General features: G+C 44.9%; 1 protein-coding gene across 1 annotated transcript in view; it reads left to right on the forward strand.

The window, feature by feature from the left end:
• VPS41 (VPS41 subunit of HOPS complex) overlaps positions 1–23083 on the forward strand; it is an 841276-nt gene that overhangs the window by 498513 nt on the left and 319680 nt on the right. The window contains exons 12-14 of the mRNA XM_078688207.1: positions 172–292; positions 8158–8273; positions 12686–12742. Of these exons, the coding sequence (XP_078544333.1) occupies positions 172–292; positions 8158–8273; positions 12686–12742 (294 nt within the window). The remainder of the gene's footprint in view (positions 1–171; positions 293–8157; positions 8274–12685; positions 12743–23083) is intronic.

The following is a 23083-nucleotide window of genomic DNA, read 5'->3' on the forward strand; positions in this document are numbered from 1 at the left end:
TTTGCATATGTAATGCAGAGTTGTAAAGAGAGGACTGGACATAATATTTTAGATAATGCAGATGGAATGGTTCCACTGTCGCACAATTATTTGCATTCGTGTTATTCAATATGCCCTGTGCTAATGTAGTCATTGTAAACGCAGTCTGACTGGTTTTACATTTTTTCAAAGGACACAGCAAGGCCTCGACTTGACATTATTCAACCACTTCCGGAGGCGTGTGAGGAAATCTCTTCTGATGCTCTCACGGTCAGAGGGTTCCAGGAGAATGAGTGCCGAGACTACCGCCTAGGTAAAAGATTTCAAGATATTATGCCATCTGAGTTCTAGCTCTTTTAACTCTCAAAACATCTGTAAAGCTCTGTCGACAAAAAAATTGCTAAAATATATAAAAGTGAACGATCATGTAAATAATTACTCTGCTGTACTTGCAGCCAACAGAGAAAGATGTGTTTATATAATTGAGCCAAATTGTGTAAACTAGCTACCATTGCATTTAGATAAAACCCAAGTGAAATTCGTGTATTTTTTTCGGGACATTGTGAGTGAAAGTAGGAGTTACCTCCCAGAATATAGGCTTGCCATTGCTAATGTTAGACTGAAAAACCACACTTCTTATATTCTTCTGCAAGCGCAGGACACATGAAGCACAAATGAACAAATTGTGCAATCAGCTCGCACCGCTAAGCGGTTAACTTTCTAGGAAAAACGTTTGGTAAACCAAAACATGGTTATATTTCTATACCAAAAAATAACTAACCTAAAATTAAAATAGAATAAAAGAATAGAGGCTTCACACCAGATTGGATGGCGTTGTTTATTTATAAATCTGTACATTCTACAAATACATGATGCAAATACGTGATATGCATAGCTAGTGTAGATCACAATATAGATGATACATTTACTAACATTTAAGTAGGCCAGTGTCTTTGAACTTTGTTGCCCCTTTTTGTAAATATGAATAATTATGCGAAATGCAAAACAGACATTTGGCTTTGTTTTAATTTTAATAAAAAAGTGCAAGATACACAATCAATGCAAACAGCAGATGCTCAGATTGTGGCCATTCACATTACATTTTTGCCGCAAACGGTACATAATTATGTGACCACGGCATAATTGCGTAATGTATGGAGTTTTTCCATACAAGCCTAACTAGAAATTACGCCCGATTACGCCACTGTAAAAGAAATTCCGCACAGGTCTAATTGGCACACCAATCAAAGACTCCAAACTAAACCTAAACGCAGGGCTTTAAGTGGGATGAAAAAACTGGCCGGTCTTTCAATGGGGCGTGGCCAATGTAATTAAGGGCGTGGCTTAACACACGTAAACTAAAAATCTGTGTTTAGCATAGTGTGCTGCCCGACTTGTATTTTGCTGTTTCTGTCATTGCATCCAGATATATGACTATTGGCGTTGTCAATAGATGTTGGTTGCATAAGATAAATAAGCATCAACTATGGCTTGTATATAATATTGAAAACGCTTCCATTTAAAGCCCTGGTGACACCACGAGAATGTTAATGCTCCTGAGTTTCAAAAAGACAAGAAAAATCCAGAGAGAAAATGACTCTCTTTAAAGGATTTCCATTCCCCTACAACACTCACCTGGAATGATGTCATGCTGTAACTTCTCCACTAGTGAGTATGAGCACGCGCACATGATGTACCTGCTGTCACTGCAGTCCAAAAAAAAAAAAACGGACCACCTGTGTTAGGGCACAAAACAGAGCCTGACAGAGACCCGTTTCGAGGCCTCCTTTAAATAACTACCGGTGCTCAGCACCGGTGAGTCCTGGCCCACTCAAAGCCCTGCCTAAATGTGAAAAGAACCCCTAGATCCAGAGAAGGTAGATTATTTTGAACGTTTGGCCCAGGCAAAGGAGTATACCCACTCTATGAAAACATTCCTTGCAGGCTCTGTCGGTAAGAAAAATGACAGAAAATAGAGTCAAGCCTGCGTCTGTCAACTCAGAGCATGGCTTGGCGTCTACGTAGCTATCCGTGGAGACATTTGGAGCACCAGAAATGAATCAGAAACAGAAAATCTTATACAAGATCAGAAAGCTTGGACGTTTATTTGTTTTTTTTATACCAACCGCTATTTTCTGAAACGAGGATTTTTGTGCTGCAAGTAGGTAACATGTATTTTAAAAGGGAGTCAACTTCCTAAAATGTATTTCGTAATAAGTTTGCTTGTGTCAGTACCATTAAACAAAGGTACGCTGGCCCTCTATTAGCCATTGCCGAAAAGCAAAATCTGAGCCTTTCTGGGTTTAGGTTTTCACTCCCACATTCTGTTTTGAATGCAAAGCATATTTCAATATGATTATTAATATCGCCTTAATTCCTTCATGTTTTGGTAATTTTGTTCATTACATTTTTTCATTGTAACCAAACTGGTTTGGGAATTTTATCATGTATTTTTTCCTCTCTTGTTGTTTTGGAGGTGTTGTTCCTGTGTTACAAATATTTTTTTCGGCAGAAGTATAAGCTGTAGATTACTCCCAGGAACCTGCATTGACTGTCAGGCATTGCATTGTTTGTACGTTGTGGGACTCCAGTCAAAGTTAGTAGCAAGCCTGTGGCCTATCTCCCTTTTAACCTAAAATCCCGATTCCTACTATCTTGCGCCCACAAGTATGTTAGTTATGTGTTTCATGAAAGAAACAGGTGCTTAGATGCTATTTTTTCTTCCAGCTTCTATGTGAGAATGAATTGATGACAATATATTGTGTAATTATCAGAATAAGCACTCCCTTGTCATCAACACCATAAGGAAAATCCAATTCAATATGTCTCTACCCTTTTTATTAATGTTTTTTTTATATAGGAAACTTGCTTGTTTCGGTTATCCCCCTCCCTAAACATTATTCGTCGTGCCATCCGAGTGTACCCTATTGTGTAGCACCAAAACGCACGGTGAAGCCACTGTCAATATCTTATCTCTTTATTTATCTTTTGTTGTATATCACCAACCGGTCGCACATTGGTGTGCTAAAGTAGATTTGAGAACAGCAGATATGAAATCAGATGATAGCAAAATATACAGTAGAATTTATGCAGTGCAGAGCAAAGAAACACAGGTGTACAGGAACAGTAATGTACAAAGGTATTAATAGGCAGTACTATACATAGATATAAAATCACAGATAGGAGATAAAAAAATGCTGCTCAATATTCTACATGATGTATATTCAACGTAATAAAATATTACATATGAACATCGGATACAATAATTACATCAAGGGCAAAATACACAATGTTAGGCTATTTTCACATTCTGTTCTAGAGTTGTCTGTAAGGTCAGTGGTTGGTACTTTGGACTTTTAAAATCTGTTCCCGAAGGGACAAAACGAATATGGTTTGGGAGGGAGTTCCACATTTTAGGGACGTTGCCAATAGAGGTCACCGTTTGATGAGCGGATTTAGGGCAGAAAATGACCGGCACCAGTCACAGGAGTTATCTAAACCGTTCTTAATCAAAATAGGGAGGAGGAATTGGTGTCCAGTCAGTTCCCCAGGTTAGATGCGTATATCAAAATTAGACTAGAACACTTGTAACTGAACACAGAAACATGTTGACTGTTTGTTTAAAGTGATATGCGAGGATCCAGTCACTTGATCCAAGAGTATACCCGTCTGTTTCTTTTAATAACAAATCACATCCGTTGATAATTAAAGTAGTTGCTTGAATGTAGATTTGCTTTTTAAGAATAACCTTCTTTCGTGGTGGTACCTACACACATCTCTGAACACTACTATGCTACTCCAGAGGTTGCCTCAGGCTTGAGGCTGGCATGTAGCAGACTAGATCACCCAATGATAAATGCCACAACGTCTATGTGGGGCGGAGAATAAACATAAACCGCACAATACTAAACTTAGCGTTTGAGGGTTATCTAGAGAACCTCTAGTAACGTAGTTACAAGTGTCCTAGTCTAATTTTGATATACGTTATCTAAACCGTGTCAATTAGTGAAGTCAGACAGAGACTGCGTCTGGACTCTCCTGTTTACCTACAACACAGACCCTGTAGAGTGTAGACTCTATGTGGGAGGTTTGTGCATCAGCGAGATGTGTCTGCCACTGTCCCTTCAATGAATTGTCTGCAGATGCCATCACAATTCCGATCATGTATGAAGTATGCCACATTCAGAGGCAACAACAGGTCAAACATTATATGAGCACGTCCTCTCTGAGAGCCCAAAATGGCACTGTTGCTCTTCTACTAGAGTTTTCTGACCTCCAGTACTGACTAAGGTTGTGGCCTGAACTAACATTCGGTCACTTTGTAGTCAGTTTATGTTATGAGAAATTATTGTATGCCACGTTGAGCAAATAATGCTAAGAAACTTGTAAAATAGATTTTTTGCCTCTCCATTTATATCTCCTTTTTATCCCAACACTTTCTATTCCGACACATTGTTAAAGAATCTAAAGGTTCTCTTGGGGGAGGTTAGAATCTAATAGTGGGATTATCCATAATAAGCTACATGAAACGGACTTGAGGGCACTGGTGGGCAATTTTGTCCTTTGACATATTTTGTTGTAAAAATATTTTAACGAGCAGAGATCATAGGTATAGATGCTCTCCGTTGTTCTCTGAAAGGTGTGCATTGTTCTGTATGAAATGCAGTGTATCGATTTTCAAAACAAATGATGTCAAAATGTCTTTAATGATTAAAGCATAAGGTGAGAAGGTAGTTTTGAAACTGAATTTTGATTTGATTCCTTTTGCACATCTATACAGGTCTAAAACCACAATAATTTATGTAAATTGTTAAAATATGTTACCTGACTGGCGATGCATAGCTAACCATTCCCAGTTACTCCTATATGCTTTCCACTGCGTCAACACTTAATTTGAAATATTGTGAATTCTCCAACGTATGGTGATGTTTTTGTAAGATGTTTTGGTAGAACAACATTTTAAACTAAATCAATATGACGGGGTATGTAGCTTTTCTAGCCATGTTTTGGTGCCCTTGAAAGAGATTGTGTCATAGTTCATATAAATGTATAGTGTTTGTAATTTGTTATGTAGAGTGCGTTAATGTTAAACATAGTTTTCGTGAAATTACAGAAGTGCTGAAAAGTGCCTTTTCCTACAATTGTTGAATGTCAATAATTCTAGCATGGCGAACAAATATGGGTTATTTCCTGACTTTTGAAGCTAAAGGAGTGCCATACACTATTGTTAATTAGGTGTCGCGGGCCCTACCATCAACATTGTGAATGAGATACAAAGCCTTAAGAGTAGCATGCTCAGTGCAAGTTTGCAGATATCTGAAGACAGGTGAAATATAGTGCATTATTGTGACTCCCCAAAGACCATTGGTGCTTTATCCTTGTGTATCAATTGAATTCATTTATGGAAGAAAGGGGGCTACTGGTTGAGGGGGTGAAACCCTCCTCAAGCAGAAACCACATTCCTTGTCAGGGTAAAATCACAAGCATCAGAGAATGTCGTCTAAAGAAAGATGCGCTGTGTGAAGCCTAAAAATGCATGTCAGGGCAACAAGAGAACATGACAAGTTGATACACTTATAGCAATGTGAGTGAAAATCTCACGTCTGATGGTAAAGAACCAAGGGGGGATATTAGCAATAGTTTAAAAAATTGGAAAAGTTATTCAATGGCTTTAGTGGGAGGGGTGAGATTGCTTAATCCTCTGGTAGCTTGGTACAGAGCAGTCGGGCTTAACTTAATGGCAATGTGCAATACATCAAACAGTAATAAAGTCAAAACACTACCCAAGGAAAATCCCTCATCTTTTTAGGAAAATAGAGTAAATTTTAATCAATCAAAACCAAAACAAAAAAAAAATCCAATCAGTAGAACTGGAGATATGCAATTTTAAAGATTTTAGTGAAAATAGCTCCAAGCACCAACTATGGTGATCTGGTCTAGGTGAACCTGTCCAAAGTCACATGTTCAGGCCGACCGTGATGGAGCGCTGGCCTGCCACAGGGACCCACTTAGGTCCACTGTACCTTAATTCTGGTTGCAAAGAGATGCGGAGTCCTGAGTAGAGGATGCATCAGGAAGCAGAGGCGAAGCGAGGTCTAGGTGAGGATATGCGTTGCACAGCGGCGATTCCGGGGAGCTGTGAAGTGCAATGCCAAGACATTGCATGGAAATGCACTGTGCTGTGGCGTTTTTGACGGAATGCATTGAGTGAGGTGATGTCCTTGTGTGGGTATGTGTAGATCAGCATTTGTTTCAATAGGCTGCAATGGGTGATGCAAAGTCTTTGCATCGGGGAGGTCCACGCAGCAGAGGCAATGCATTGAGCACCAAAGGCGATGCGCCGGTTGTGTGGGAGATGTACTGTGCTGCGGAGGCGATGCGTTGGTCTGATGAGTCCACAGATGGACTGGCAGAGCACCTTCTGGCCCACTTCCAAGGGCCCAGGACTAGGGTGGCACTACTCGAGAGGGCAGTATTCACAGATGGCAGTGTCCAGGTGCTGGGTTCGAGGTTGTTGGATGCCCGTTCTTTCCCTGATCCTTCTAATCAGGGGGCCGGCCAAATAGCCCTTGGTGTCACTCTGGAGTACTGTGTTTAGAGATGTAGGTCAGCACAGCAGGGCAGCAGTTCTTCCAGGCAGCAGTCCAGCAGAGTGGTAGTGCTTTTAGTGGCACAGCCATCCTTCTTCCTGTCAGGGTCCATATGTCTAGAAGTGTACTGAAGAGTTGGGTTTAGAGGTCCAGTATTTATACCTGGTGCCCACTTTCAAGTAGAGGACGTTTCTACAGGTTTCCACCACCTGAGGTGTGAGGCATTCCCTTCCTCCCTGTCCTGGTGACAGCTTGTCTGGGGTCACAAAAGACCAGTGTCAAACCCTTTGTGAGTGCGCTCATGCAGAGCCTTGTATTGTGCAAGTGTGGTAGGTGACAGCGCCTCCCCCTCATCAACTCACAGTGGCCCATTCTGCCAACACCTAGCTTCCCTTTGTCTCCCTGTCGGGGGCAATACGCATAGACCAAATGCCCGCTACGCTTAGTCATGTGACGCTGGAACAGGCTGCAAACACCAAATGGTTAGGACAAGAAAATGGCAACTTTCTAAAAGTTAAATTTTCTGAATTGTTACTAATATTCTGACTTTACTATTAAAGAGGGTTTTTATTTACAATTTTTTAGACACCAAACTCGAGCTGTCTACCTGCTCCCAGTTGGAAGTTATCACTTATTAAATGTAATGAGGTAACTTAATTTTATCCTATAGGAGAAATAGGCCTTGTAGTAGTGAAAAACAAATTTAGGAGTTTTTCACTATTAGGACATGTAAAACTTAAAAGTGAATGCCCACCTATTTAAATACACTGCACCTTGCCTTCTGTGCTGTTTAGGGCCTACTCTAGAAGTTACTAATATGTATTAATAAAAAGGAAGGTTTAGGCCTGGCAAAAGGTTTATTTTGCCTGGTTGAAATGGCAGTTAAAACTGCACACACACAGGCTGCAGTGGCAGGCCTGAGGCAGGTTTAAAAGGCAACTTAAGTGGGTGGCACATTGAGTGCAGCAGGCCCACAAGTATCATTTAATTTACAGGCCCTCGGTACATGTAGTACACTTCAATAGGGACTTGCAAGTAAATAAAATGTGTCAATTGGGTGTAAGCCAATTTCACCATGTTTAAAGTGGAGAGCACAAGCACTGTAGCACTGGTTAGCAGTGGTAAAGTATGCAGAGTCCTAAAAACCAACAAAAACATTTATAGAAAACAGAAGGCTGAAGGCAAAACGTTTGGGGATGACCCTACAGAATGGGCTAATCCAGCAATTTACTTATTTTGTTGTTTGAGAGTTGAAAAATAACTCAGTACATGGTCCTATGTTTGCCTTTTTATTTGGCTGCTATCACTAGATTGATTGAGGAAATGTGAAAACGCCAAGCGATTAACAATGTTTTAGATTTCTTATGTCATTAGTCCTGTCCATCATTATACTAGGTTTTCAGGTCCCAACCAATTGTATTACAATTTAATCGAAACAATGAAGATTGAAATTGAAAATATTAGTCTATTGTTTAATTTCATTTCTGCCTTGTTGACACGTTTATTACTAATTCTTCTGACGTGTTTTCAGTCTGTCCTCTCATTTATTTGCAAGAAGTTCTCAAGTAACATGTCTGCTTTTTTGCAGAACATTCCGAGGGAGAATCTCTCTTTTACATCATCAGTCCAAGAGATGTTGTCTTGGCCAAAGAGCGAGATCAAGATGACCACATTGATTGGCTTTTAGAAAAGAAAAAATATGAGGTAATGTATAGAACTTTCATGTCAATAACTCAATTTTGTGGTAAGCATGTTTCATTTCCATTGGTTGATGTTTAGACTTTTCTCATAAGAGGTGGGTTAAGGGTTATGTTGTGTTTCCAGCAAACGTCACACATAGGAGTGGCCTTGATGTACGTGCTACCATCCTTCCACCAACCCCACAGAGGTTAAGCCTTTTTCCCCAGGCCTGAGTTTCGGGTATTAGTGCCGTAGCCGGGCTGTCATTGGCCTGATTACTATGCTGCTCTTCCTATTATTTGCTCCTTGATTAAAGGCCACTTGAATTTTGCTTCTCCCTCGGCTTTGTGGATTGAATTTTATGCTGTGGAAATGGGTTATATGTTTTCTGAGCCTTGCACTCTGTAAGGCATTCTAGAGCATGTGTCATCACAAATTCTGTGACCTCTGCACGCAGATTTTATAGCAAAGACAATATAATCAAGTTAACTGACGGAAAGATCCTCTTGACAATGTTTATTATATGTCAGGCGGAAAAGCATTCCAAAGTGCGGTTCTGCATGCCACAAGGACACCTTCAGCTATTCTTTTTTTGTTCTGCTTCAAGCACCACCCAATGCCAGGCGTTTTCTCCAGGTTTTGGCGTAGTTAGCGTTTACTGATCCTATGTTTGCCATGCGAGGGCTCCTGTCACTACGGCACAGAGACCCCTTTCCACCCAGCCTCTCTTTGGCGATTTTCCCGACATCCTGTGTTTCTCCACCAAAGGTCTTTGATTCCACTTGGACTGCTCCATGGTTTTGATGAAGTTCAGCAGCAGTACTGAGGTGCTGCATATGATGAGAAGTCAGGAGAGAGAATAAACTACTCCAGAAATGTCCCTTGACTGTAGAGGTGGGACAACAGAGGAGCAACATGGAACTGGCATCAAAGATGAAGAAGCATTCCTGGCGGGCCTGGCGTCTCCTACTTGAAGTGCCCACTTAAAATACTATAGTGCTGCACAGTTGTCAAGTGGAAAGATTACGGGTGCAGGCAGATCTTCAGTCTGACCAGGACTGTAAGGCACACAATCGTTGGGCTAGGTTAAAGCAGCCACAAAGGTGCTGTGATACCCTGACACACTGTGATGGCTGTATATTTTCTGCTTAGACCATGAAGACCTCCCACACCTGCAGAATATTTTCTCTTGTTGAAACTTTATTGACACAACAGGGAAGCGACGGTAAGTGACGTGATGGAATAAGTAATCATCGTCCAATGTGGTGAGACTTTCACTGTTTCTCTGACATTCTAAGATAAAAAGGAAGCTGGGCTCCTCATGCAAACATGGTCATCACAGAGAAACAAGGAGACAGAGGAATGCAGAGTTCTTCAAGCCCGGGGCCTCTTAACCCCACACAGGCCTGTAAGAGAGTGTAGTGGAGGAACTCCAAAATGAAGAGATTCTCAAAAAGGCTTGCTTTATTGGAACCCAAGCACAACCGATATGATTATGGCTGCTGGTGCCTCAGTGAAGGGCCCAATGAGGGATCTGTGATTCAGAGTTACAGTGACAAAGACCTCACTTATGTAAACTTAGGTGGGAGTAGTGGCTTTGCAAACTTCTTTGAGAGAGTTGAAATATTTCCAGAGGTAATAAGAAATTCCTGCAGTTCCTCTCTAGTGCTGAACAAATTTGAGCCCTGCACAACCACATCACGATTCAGAGGAAGACTTGGTGCATTAAATGTTTTGCATACTGAGATAACATAGGCTGGAGACCAAAATATGCCTGTGGAGATTAATCAAATCTATAGATGATTCCCCAAGCCATTGAGAGGGCTTGCAAAGGGCTAGAGGGACCTACATATTAGTTTGAAAAGGGTAATGTGCAGGGAACATATTTTCAAGGCTGCAATGGAGATTATTTAGGTGAACTGTGAACGATTCAATTGTTATTTTTCCCTTGTTCTTTGATCTGAATCTGTCATGTGCAGGAGCCACTCAATTAAAGTTCGGAAGGAGCTTCTGAATGTGAATACACAGCTCTAATTATGACTCTAACCAAAACTCTAACTGCTCTTTAAATAGAATTAACTTACATGTACTGAACAAGAAGCCAACTTTGCGGCGGTCCAGATGGAGACATAAGGTATCCAGGACACACACACTACCTTCTTAACAACCCATAGTTCAACATGCGATCGCAGGGGCTCAATATCTGTTCGACACAAGAGTCACCAAGGGAAGGGGCAATGAGATAGTGCTTTGTGTACCAATGGGATTAGTTTTTTTCCTTGGCATCTCCGTTTGACGCCTTATCTCAAACCTGGTGAGATTGCTGATACCTGCACAACACCACAATTGTATGGGGATCGGTTTAAAAAATGAGATTCTGCAATCTTGACAGTTTAGACTTAACAGCACTGAAGGAAACATATCGCTCTTAGGTAGCATATTCAAGTTGTTTGTTTCATCTGGTTATTTCTGACTGATTTCACTGGGGACATTTATTGATGTTTCTAAATTGTTTTTCTATGTCTGGTCATTATGAATGACAACGATGTGTTACTTGTTTGTTTTAAGTTTCTCATACATTTCTAAATGTTGATTATTGTTTATTTCATCGTCTTTACAAACCATTTTATACTGTATTCTGTTTTTTCATTGTGTGGATTTGCATTCTCTAAGTGTTCTGGGATTGAGGATGCAATGCCAATTACCAGAGTGGCATGTGTAGCGAATGTTTCCTCCTGCACTTTTTGAGTAATGTCGCTGGATTAATCTGCTTGCCAAGCGCTTTGCCCCTTAACAGCCTCCTGTTTGCTGTTTGTTGTGTAGGGTTAGGCCAAAGATAGAAAACTACAGAAAGTACTCATGGCTCCACTTTCTCTTCTTGCCACCGTCTCTGTGGTAGCTAGAGCAGTGGCAGGGATACTAAAGAACAAGTATATGGTAGCAGTTGTTGTCCATATGTGTATTGTTTTTTTCTGTTTAGATTAGAATTTTCTGCTGTTTTATGCGGGGCCACATTTGATGATTGCACCCAGTTCACCTACTAACTTTTGCCAACCTCCTCTGGTATGCTCTCACTTAAAGGTGATACCCAACCCCTCATTATGTCTGGAGGACACTGTAGGAGGGGAACTACATCTTGTATCCAGGGGCGGCTCTAGGCTCATGGTGGCCCTGGGCAAGGAGCGTAGGTAGGGGGACCCCGGAGGAACGCAGGTGCGGAGGCCAGTGAAGACGGGGGGGGCGGAGGGTGGTCAGGGTGTTTGGAAGTGGAACAGAGCCGGAGGCCGCCAAATCCCTGCCAGGGGCCACCACGCAAATATGTATCCATCCTCAGAGGATTATTATATTAAGTATATATATTGGCGTGGCGGCCCCTGGCGTTTGGGGGCCCTGTGCAGGTGCACAGCTTGCACACGCCTAAGGCCGCCCCTGTTGTATCTCTTTCACTTAGCCTCACAAAGAATCATCCTTAGAATTAGCATCAGAGGATGTCGTCTAAAGAAAGATGCACTGTGTGAAGCCTAAAAATGCATAAGTCAGGGCAACAAGAGAACATGACAAATCGACATACTTATATCAATGCGAGTGAAAATCTCCTGTCTGAAGGTAAAGAACCAAGGGGGAATATTAGCATTAGTTTAAAAAAAAATTGGAAAAGAGCTTTAGTGGGAGGGGTGAGATTGTACAACCAATGGAGAGGCAGCAACCCAAAGTCCTTATTAAATGCAGAATTGGAAGAATAATAGAGCAATTGATGTCACCATCACTATTTCAAGACGGTTGAAGCATCAATGTTTGGACAGCCAAATGTATTTGTGTAATAAGCATCTGACTGCGAGTTGTAGCCTCTCAATTGGTTGTATTTTGTCAAAGCTTGGAGTGTTCGACAGCTAACCTAGGGAGGAAGGTAATTTGTTGTTTAAAATAGAAAAGTTACTTACTGCTGTTGCGGTGGACCAGTCCTTAGCTGTCCAGCATCTGTGTGTCAAACGAAACGAGGTGACATTTCTTTGGTGCTTTGAGACAATGACAGACCAGTAGTTTAAAAATACCGGTGGGTATTTTTTTGTTTAAAAGCCAGTATTTTCGCTTCTTACCAGCCTTCAAGATTAGCACCTGGTATTACTAAGCAGACGCATTTACCACCAGAATATTTCAGTTGATTTAAGCTAGTGCATAATGCATCCATGTTTCTGTCATTTTAAAATATCATTTCATTGTATGAATTTCAGTATTGTTCAGCAAACACAATAAGAATTATTATAGTTGGTTGGGTTGCCTTTAGTGTGAATGCCTAGCTTTTGCTAAGCTCAGTCAAGTACAGATTTTAACGTTTCCAAATTCAAAGCAGGAGAAAGGACATGGAGAGGCCTGTCTTTCGTATGAATTCTCTTTGTCCTATGTTCTGCATTTCACTTTTCTGTGCTTCTTTGTAGGAAGCTTTAATGGCAACCGAGATCAGCCAAAAGAATATAAAACGACACAAGGTTCAGGTGAGTTTGCACTTTGTAAAGCGTATGATTTTGTAGTAGTTATGCCTGTTTGGTATGTAAGTGCGTAACAAAGCAGTTTTTGGTGTAATTTTACACGTATTTGTTTAAAACATTTTTAAAGTGATAACCTCACTGAAAACCTCAGATCATGAACACATTTTTTAATATTCAAATGTATTCGTAGCTTTATAAAAATACATTGCTTCACACGACCGCTCAGCCCTCCACAGGGCTTGGTCGCCCCACTCACTGCTGCCGCTCCTGCCTGGCTTTGCCGCCTCCTGCCTACAGATTCCTTCGCTCGCTGCCCGCTGCTCCTGGGAATTTCCCACTGCTCCTGGGAATTTCCCGCTGCTTCTTGGAATTTCGCGCAGCTGCCTCCCTGCGGCCCCGCCCCCCTGTGATTCCATTCGCCGCCCCGCTGCTCCTCCCTCCCGGCTCCTTACTTAAGGGGACCGTAGGGGACCACAGAGTGTGACCGCTCAGCCCTCCACAGGGCTTGGTCGCCCCACTCACTGCTGCCGCTCCTGCCTGCCTTTGCCGCCTCCTGCCTGCAGATTCCTTCGCTCGCTGCCCGCTGCTCCTGGGAATTTCCCGCTGCTCCTGGGAATTTCCCGCTGCCCGTTGCTTCTTGGAATTTCCCGCAGCTGCCTCCCTGCGGCCCCGCCCCCCTGTGATTCCATTCGCCGCCCCGCTCCCGCCACCCAGCTGCTCCTCCCTCCCGGCTCCTTACTTATGACGCCCCCAGAGCGACCGCGCGGCGGACGTGCGCAGCGGGAGCGCCGATTGAGCGCCGAAGGTGCGCCAAAGGTAAGCCCGTCTGCGCCCGTCCGCGCCTGGCCCGCGCCCAGCGCCAGGACCCCTGGCCCTCCCCGCCGAGGCAAGACGACCCGACTGACCTACGACGCCGCCACTCTCAACGCACTCAATGCTGGCCGGATCCACGCCTGCTGCCGAGCCACCCCGAGACGCACCCACGGACCCTTCACCTGCTGCACCTGCAAGTTCACCTGCCTCCGAACCTGCCCCGCACCCGCCAAGACAAACACCAGCAGCAACCACCTCAAGTGCATCCTGATCAACACCCGCTCCGTCCACAGACACGCCGTGGAACTCTGGAACCTCCTCGACGCTACATCACCGGACGTCGCCTTCCTCACGGAAACCTGGATGAACGCCTCCTCTGCACCCGACATCGCCATCGCCATCCCGGACGGGTACAAGATCATCAGGAGGGACCGCATCAACCAGACCGGAGGTGGCATCGCCATCGTCCACAGGAACACCATCCGCATCACGACCGACGCCAACGACTCCTTCGCCGCAGCCGAACATCTCCACTTCCAGATTCACACCGACCCTAAGACTACCCTCAGAGGCACCCTCGTCTACAGACCCCCGGGACCACGCACACAATTCAGCGAAGACATCACAGACTTCATCAGCCCGCACGCCCTCCCCTCCACTGACTACATCCTCCTCGGGGACCTCAACTTCCACCTGGAGAACAACAAGGACCGCAACACCACCGCCCTGTTGGAAAATCTCGCCAACCTCGGACTCAAGCAACTGGTCAACACCCCCACCCACTACGCCGGCCACACGCTTGATCCCGTCTTCTCTTCCAGCAAGTACATCACCTTCAGCCACGCCACCGGACTCCACTGGACCGACCACAGCTGCGTCCACTTCAGCTTCAAAAGATCCACGACCCGCCACCACCCGCAACAGGTACCTCACAGGAATTGGAGCAAGATCACCGCAGACCAGCTCACCACCTCCCTCAGCCAGAGCCCACCCGCCAACACAAAGGACCCCAACGAAGCAGCCCGCAACTTCACACAGTCGCTGACCGCCTGCGCCGACGACCTCGCGCCACTAAAGAACCCTCCCAGCAGACCCAGAAGCAAGGAGGCATCCTGGTTCACCGACGACCTCAAGGACTACAAGAAGACCTGCCGCACCCTCGAGAAAGCCTGGCTCCTCGACCGGACCACCGACAACATGACCGCCCTCAAACACGCTACCCGCAAGCACCACCAGCTCATCCGCACCACCAAGAAGAAATCCCTGAAGGAACGACTGGACAACAACGCCCACGACAGCAAAGAGCTCTTCACTATCGTCAAGGAGTTCTCCAACCCCAGCACCGGCACCAACGACATCACTCCGTTACAAGACCTCTGCGACTCCCTCGCCTCGTTCTTCCACCGCAAGATCGCCGACATCCACAACAGCTTCGGCGCCCCACCCACGCACCCAACCGTCGAACCAACGCCCCACACCGCCACCCTTCGCACCTGGACCACGGTGACCACCGAAGACACAGCCCGCACGATGAACACCATCCACTCCGGATCACCGACCGACCCCTGCCCACACCACGTCTTCAACAAGGCCGACTCCACCATCGCACCCCAACTCCGGAACATCATCAACGCCTCCTTCAACACCGCCACCTTCCCGGAGAGCTGGAAGCACGCCGAGATCAGCGCCCTCCTGAAGAAACCTACAGCGGACCCCACCAATTTCAAAAACTTCCGCCCCATCTCGCTCCTCCCTTTTCCTGCTAAAGTCATTGAGAAGATCGACAACAGACAGCTGACCGCCTTCCTCGAGACGAACGGATCCCTCGACCCCTCGCAGTCCGGCTTCAGAGCCAACCACAGCACCGAGACCGCCCTCATCGCAGCCACCGACGACATCCGGACCCTGCTCGACAAGGGGGAAACAGTGGCCCTCATCCTCCTGGACCTCTCCGCTGCGTTCGACACGGTCTGCCACCGCACCCTAGTCCAGCGCCTCAGCAACATCGGTATCCAAGAGAAGGCACTGGAGTGGATCATGGATGGATGGATGGATGAATGGATGGATGGATGGGTTTTTATATAGCGCAATATCACCGCCAGGTCTCAAAGCGCTTTGCATTGGGAACCCGTCCTGGTTTTTCCCTGTGAGATAGCCCCTACTGGGTATCCCCAAGGTGAAAGCCAGGCATCCCGCCGCAGGGGGCCGTTGTGGAGATTGAGCAAGCTATTGCCCAGAGTTGCAGAGTGTGAACCTGTGATTCGAGTAGGCACTGAAGCGAGAATTACCGAGTCCGTGGACATTTTGGGCTCAAGACCCTGCCGCGTCGGGAATTGAACCCTGGTCCCGGGCCTGATCTCAGCGTCCGGGTCTGCCTCCTCTAACCAGTGAGCCACACTTCTCGTTCCTCGCCGGAAGAACACAAAGAGTCCGCCTCCCCCCGTTTCGCTCCGAGGCCACCGAAGTCATCTGCGGCGTCCCGCAAGGATCTTCACTCAGCCCCACCCTCTTCAACATCTACATGAAACCTCTTGCAGCCATCGCACGCCAGCACAACCTCAACATCATCTCTTACGCCGACGACACCCAGCTGATCCTCTCCCTCACCAGAGACCCCGACACCGCCAGAACCTGCCTACACGAAGGGATGAAAGACGTCGCCGAGTGGATGAAGGACAGCCGCCTGAAACTGAACTCGGACAAGACGGAAGTCCTCATCCTGGGATCTTCGCCCTCCGCCTGGGACGACTCCTGGTGGCCCCCAGCCCTGGGCACCGCACCCAAGCCAACCGACCACGCACGCAACCTGGGCTTCATCCTGGACCCCTCCCTCTCGATGACCAGACAAGTCAACGCCGTTTCCTCATCGTGCTTCAACACCCTGCGTATGCTTCGCAAGATCTTCCGCTGGATCCCGACCGAGACCAGGAAGACTGTCACCCAGGCACTCGTCACCAGCCGACTGGACTACGGAAACGCCCTCTACGCCGGAACCACAGCCAAGCTACAGAAAAGACTCCAGCGCATCCAGAATGCCTCCGCCCAACTCATCCTGGATGTCCCCTGATGCAGCCACATCTCCAGCCACCTGAGGAACCTGCACTGGCTCCCCGTCGACAAGAGGATCACGTTCCGGCTCCTCACCCACGCACACAAGTCTCTCCACGACCTGGGCCCCAAGTACCTCAGCGACCGCCTGACATTCTACACGCCCACCCGCCAGCTACGGTCCACCAACCTCGCCCTCGCAGCCGTACCACGCATCCGAAGAGCCACTGCCGGAGGAAGATCCTTCTCTTACCTGGCTGCCAAGACTTGGAACTCCCTCCCCATCCTCCTTCGGCTGACCCAGGAGCATCTCGCCTTCAGGAAACAACTCAAGACCTGGCTGTTCGAGCAGTAGCATACCCCTCCCCCCAAGCACCTTGAGACCCTCCCGGGTGAGTAGTGCGCTATACAAATGGCACGATTGATTGATTGATTGATTGAAAGCAAAATAACCATTGCATGCTTTGCTGCTTACAATTTAATTGCAAAATGGCATTGGAATGTTACCTCTGTGCTTGTAAAGCACAGTTTCCTTTTCATTCCTCCCGACTGATCCATGTTTTGACCGGGAAACGTGCATTTGTGGCCGAACATGGTACCGAACTGTCACCAAACCTCACTTTCATAAACACCTCCAATAACAGCGTGTCCCAAGGATTCAGATTTCGAAGGACATGTGGGGCTTGGCATGAGATTGCAAACTTGCTGCAACACTAATCGACTTGTGTGGAATACTAGACTTCTCTCTCTCTCTCTCTCGCTCTCTCTTCCGCTGTGGGTTCTCCTGTCACTTGACATTCCAGGTTCCTCCCTACTTCCCTGTAACTGGCCTCCACAATTCATCTTCCTTAGGACAGCGCAGTCGTCCCTGGGATATTCAGGTTTATTGACATTTGTAGGCACTCCTCCAGTTCTACCATAGCATAGACAATGATCTCAACTGTGTCTTCTGTAAGTGTATCCCTCAAACTGGGAATACAGTTCCTCTCCCCACATAATAAATGTCATCAAATAATGCAAATCTTCTCGGAGCATGTTAGGGCATGTTTGAGGAACTGCAGTGCAAAACATGGGGGTCGTGCACACAAGTGAAAATTTTGGAAATGGTGGCCATACGTCTCCTTCCAGAGGTTAACGCATTGTCTTTTAGGTCTCGCTAGCGAATGCAGCACATCTGCTTCGCTAACTAGACTATTGCTGCCGCTTTCTGTCCCGAAGGGAGACAGGAGGTGGCACGTGCAGACAGGAGATGTGCACGCGTAGTGAGTGGCCATCTCCTGTCCACGCGTGCCACCTCCTGTCTCCCTTCAGCAGAGAAACCGGCGGTACAGCGCGCGCATCGCTCTCACTTTCCCTCCCTCCTTGTCTCAGACTCACTCTAACAGAACACTGTCCTTTCCTAGTATAGAAACGGACAGTAAATGCCAGAAGCCGATCCCTCCATTTCTGCAGAGAGGCAGGTGACCATGTGGTAATGTGTGCATGGAATACTCAGCTTCGTGCTGTCACGCTCCGATGTTAACATTTCTATCGTCATTGAGGCTGACCTGATGACACCTCGCTGTATCGATTGCAAACTCTTCAACTGATGCCAGCTGTGGAAATGACGACAAACTCTGGTACTGATGTCAAACTGATGACCGACTACTGAATTAATGGCAAACTCCTGAACTGTTGACAAGTTGCTGCACTGATGATAAACCACAGAAGGAAGGACTGACCAGAAATGGGCAAAGGGGATCGATGATAAACTGCTTAATTAATGACAAAGCAACATACTAATAACAGTGAAGAGACTTTAAGCTGCTGTTCAGGACCTTATTCACTACTAACTAGTACAACTAGGCCTACCATTACAGTGACGGGATATTTCTAGTTTAATTTTTTTTTTATAAGGAAAACTTTGTACACCAAACGTTTTTCAAGTCTGACAAGTAGATCAAAAATATTAGTGATTTAACGCACACTTGCAAGGTTACTTTGCTTAAAGAGGAATTCTTGGAATTTACACATTATATGAACGAAATTGTTTTTAGTTGGGGAATAATGTGATATTCACAACAAGATAAAGGATTGAAACACACAAACCTAAGATATTGTTTCAGAGGGTACGTAAAACTTAAATCTAGTAAGCAAAGCCCTGGACTGAAGACTGCCAGTGTGATATCTTATTTTCAGGGCTACTGAAATTATGGGGTGGTGAAGGACCAAATTATGTTGCAGAGCTGAAACAATTAGGCAACTAAAACTGGCAAGATATTTGACATAATGCAACGGTGATATATATTGATATTTTGGTATTTTAAGGACTATTTATTCTCTGTAGGCCAAGGCTGCAACTCTTTAGTATCAGTTTAACACCTGAGTACAACAGTCAGCAACTAAAAGGCGACCCGTTAACTAACCTGCACAAAGTGTCTGCCACTGCGCATAACCAAGTGCTTTTCAAAATAACTTTAAAAGCACTTGAGCTAGAAACTGTTTTTATTTATTTAGTGAAATCTGCAAATTATGCATCAGATGGAGAATTATTTGGCAAATGCAGCAAATCCATTATTATGCGAGATAACGCCACTGCTGTAGAATCCCAAAATTTCAGGGGATCTCTTTATTTTCCAACTGACTTCTGTTCTCCCGAAGGGCAACAGCATAGATTCTCTTGGCCACAGAACACCATGCATTGGGCCTACATGAAATGTTGTCCATGTCCTGAGGGGGTCACTGCACACACGCCAACAGGCATCAAGCCGTGTTTTGCATGCAGCCGCAGAGATGGCATCTATCAGGTACCATGGGTGAATCTCTACCACAGCCTGCAGCGAGAAGAAAGGCTGGCAGTGGGAAATATAACAGCTGTCACATGGGATTCCTTTGCATTACACATGACAGATATGAAGGCTTTGAAATTATATTAAGAGTTACACTTGTTTTAAAACTTGAGATGGTTTTAGATCAGTGCTTAATTTCAGCCGGTGGTTTCTGGAGCTCGACACAGACACTTAGTTGTCAACACCAGCACTTATGACAGTCTACCACATGGTGGGGCTGTTTGTGTAATTCAGAGTTGAGCACACAACAGATGCTTATTATTTAACAATATACTAAAAGTGGCTAATACCTGCTACCCAAGCAATTGCTATACATTTTGGGACCTTGAATAGTGTGCATGGTGAGTAGTTGTGTTAGTACTCTCTTTGGCAGCGCTGACAGGGGTAATGGTTGGTGCAAGGCCACAACCTCATGGTCAAAATTCTCCCAAGGTCCATCTTTGAACCTCTTTTGGCATCATAAATGCCTTGCTGCAATTCAAATATGTATATGTCCTCTTGCAAACCATATATCTCTTAATTCTGAACTCCATGTTACATCCATGTACCACCATCATCATATAGCCTTTTTTAATTCATATTCATGTCTAAATGGGCAATGTGAACCAACTCACCTCATTTTGCTGTTCAACACATTGGTAGGCACACACTTTCCACCACTCATAAGAATACTCTTGTCTATAGGCAGCCCTGGAGGTAACTCCTGCTCAACACTTGTCTAAGTCACCAATCTCTCACAAATTCCATAATCATCTTCAGCATCTTGTTCTACCGATACACCTCTCGCCATTTATTTTCTATTACATAGTGTTCCCGCTTCAAATCCAATGTTACCACGGGCCACTTTACCTCTCGTTCCTACCTCTACTTCTTATCCATTACCTCTTCATCTTCATTGATCTGCTCGAGTAATCATGTCATGACACAAAACCTGCTCTTTTATGTAAAATTGTGTGGTGGCTAATCATGTGCTTCATATTAAAATTGGGTGGTGGCTAATCTCAACAAATGCAAATGAATGACTTGTTTAAAGCTTGCAGCTTTCGACTTGACCATCCTGGATACTGTTTCGGTGGGATTTATCCCAGGAGTTGGTCTAACTGGATGTTGTTCAATCTCAGAAGTGGCACCACCAACACTTCTTTGTATTCCTTGCTTGAGTCCCATTCCTCGTTTCCAAATATTTGTCCTGTTTGTAATATTCGAAGGACGACTTGCTTTGTTCTTTATAGACTCAGTGCAAAATTAGTTTTACTTTTGCACGATTTCATTTGGCATGCCTTTATTATATTTCTAAACTATTTTAACTCTATTTCTTCATTTCACCCCCATATTTCCTGATAAAAATCATGTCCTAAGGCCAGCTCAGAGACTAATGACACTTGGTCACCTTAAGAAGAAATTGGTTTTACCTTATGTGTGACCATCAAAAATCGGATTTGAATCGAATTATGGTTTAGGTCTATAAAAGCGCCAACTTTAACCCCTTCTGCGTTAAGATAGAGAAACATAATTCAAAACATACATTTGACTAAACGTCCGTTTTCCTCTCTAAATTTTCGATATGGATTTAATTATGTGGCTCTTAATTTACATGGCACAAAGTACATGGGGGCGAGGGAGGCGCATTGGAAACGTGGCAGTAATCTGTGTGACATTCATTTGAGTCCGCATCAAAATTAAAAGGAAAACATGCAATAGGCTACTGCTTAGAATACTTTGGAAAGCATTATCAAAATAATAATTATCACAGTTTGTTGATATGTAAATAGCTATCTGCTGCAGGGTAAGTTTTCTAAGTGTTAACCGGAGGAAAAATGTGACCAACATGTAAAGTGTACATTTACTTCTCTCTAAAATTTCTAAAGGTAGTTTAAAAAAGGTAACAATTTTGGAGTATGCTTCATGTGTCCCTGCGTCATTGGTGCACATCAATGGAGTAGTGGCGTGTGCGTTGTATTACTGCAAGTTATCTCAACATATTGTGATGTAGTGTTTTCCCTTCAGGGTCGACTTTGGTTCTCTTTTGGTTGCACGTATTAGCTTCTTCAGGCTGCCTTTGCTTTGCACAGCCTCATTTGTTTTTGTCACATGATATTATGTTAGAAATACACAGCACATATTAGTTATTCAGTGACTCTTCTTGGGATTCAGTCTGAACATTTCGTACAAGGTCGAACAACATGGTGTACTGTATTCTTGTGCCCGGTCGGCAAAATTTCCTAAAGTTTTTAGACATAACACTGTAGCACAGCTGCAGTTTTCCAACACAGTAGTTCTTATCATATAAACCGTGTCTCGCCCCCATCTGGAGCAGTGAGTAGAACTCCAGCAGAGATACCGGTCGTGGAGCGGAGCCAGCAGCCTTGCCTAAACTGAGTTTACAACTGTGATGCGGACCACCTAACTACATACACCAGGTATGGTGTCCGGTGCTAATCCCACTAGTGAGGGTAGGGCTAGATAGATATATTGGTTGCCATGCTTGAGTTGTTTGTTGTTTACAGCCTGCTAGTAATGTTGATTAAGTTGCTTATTTGGATTGGTTTACTGGTGGCAGCACACTTGCTTCAAAATAGACTACTGTAGTTTCAATGAATATATTGTACATTTTCTTTGTGCCTTTCATCTGTTACAATGGACATGCATGAGTTAGAACGAAAGGTGAAGATCTATTCCCATGGTTCCCTTGGGGACTAGAGGTTCATGTTCTAGGTTTTCTGAAATCACCCACTACTCTGGAAAGGTTAGGAGTTCAGGTGAGGCACTGAGAACTCGTTGGATTTGGGTACTATAGGTACTGATGTGGTAGCGAGACTCAGTCCCTACAGTCTGACATCCTGTTCTCCCAAGGCACGGTTATGTTTCAAAGGAGAATCCTTGCAACAGTGGCAACTTTTTATGTGATTGTGTTTGAAAATCATCTAGAGAGCCTTTCACACCTAGCTTCGGAACGTTGGCGGCAGTGCTTAATTTGAGCCGGTGGTTGTAGGTGAGGCCCACTGAGACTCATTTTTGGGGATCAGCACTTCTTGTCAGACTTTGATGCAAAATAAAAAAAGAGAAAAACATACCAAGAAGAAAGAAGGCTGAAAAGAAAGACAGAAAAAACATGACAAAGGGAGGAACCATGAATCAAAAAGAACCTGCAAGTATGAGCTAAAGGGGGACAGAGTGTCTTGTGGTGGATTTATGAGACACAATGGAATCAAGAGTACGCAGCCTTGGTATTCAGCACTCAGATATTCAATTGGATCCCAAATGTAATGGTGGCTCCTCTCTGAGCTTCAGAAAGTCTGCAGATGCTTTTAGCTTAGGTACCTTCAAGGGCCATTCTTCTGCACAGATCCCACTCTGGCAAGTGTCATGGTGAGTTTCTAACCTACCAACAGACTAAATGCCATCCATCAGAGGCCTTGGTGAGTGTGCAGTGGAAGCATGTTTTGGCCTGCCTGACTCCACCATGGCTGCACTGCTCACCTAGGTCACTGACAGTCTGCCCTGACGTACGATCTGGCCTCTCCTTCGCATCCAGTGCCCACCGCGGCCAGGATGGTGATGAAATAACCATGGAAACTAGTTCCACCGACCAGTGGGGGCTTGTGTTTACACACAAGGTCAAGATGTGACGACCTGTCTGACTTCAATATGGCAGTGC

The sequence above is a fragment of the Lissotriton helveticus genome, chromosome 4_1, assembly GCF_964261635.1.
Source record: "Lissotriton helveticus chromosome 4_1, aLisHel1.1, whole genome shotgun sequence".
Lineage (NCBI taxonomy): Eukaryota > Metazoa > Chordata > Amphibia > Caudata > Salamandridae > Lissotriton > Lissotriton helveticus.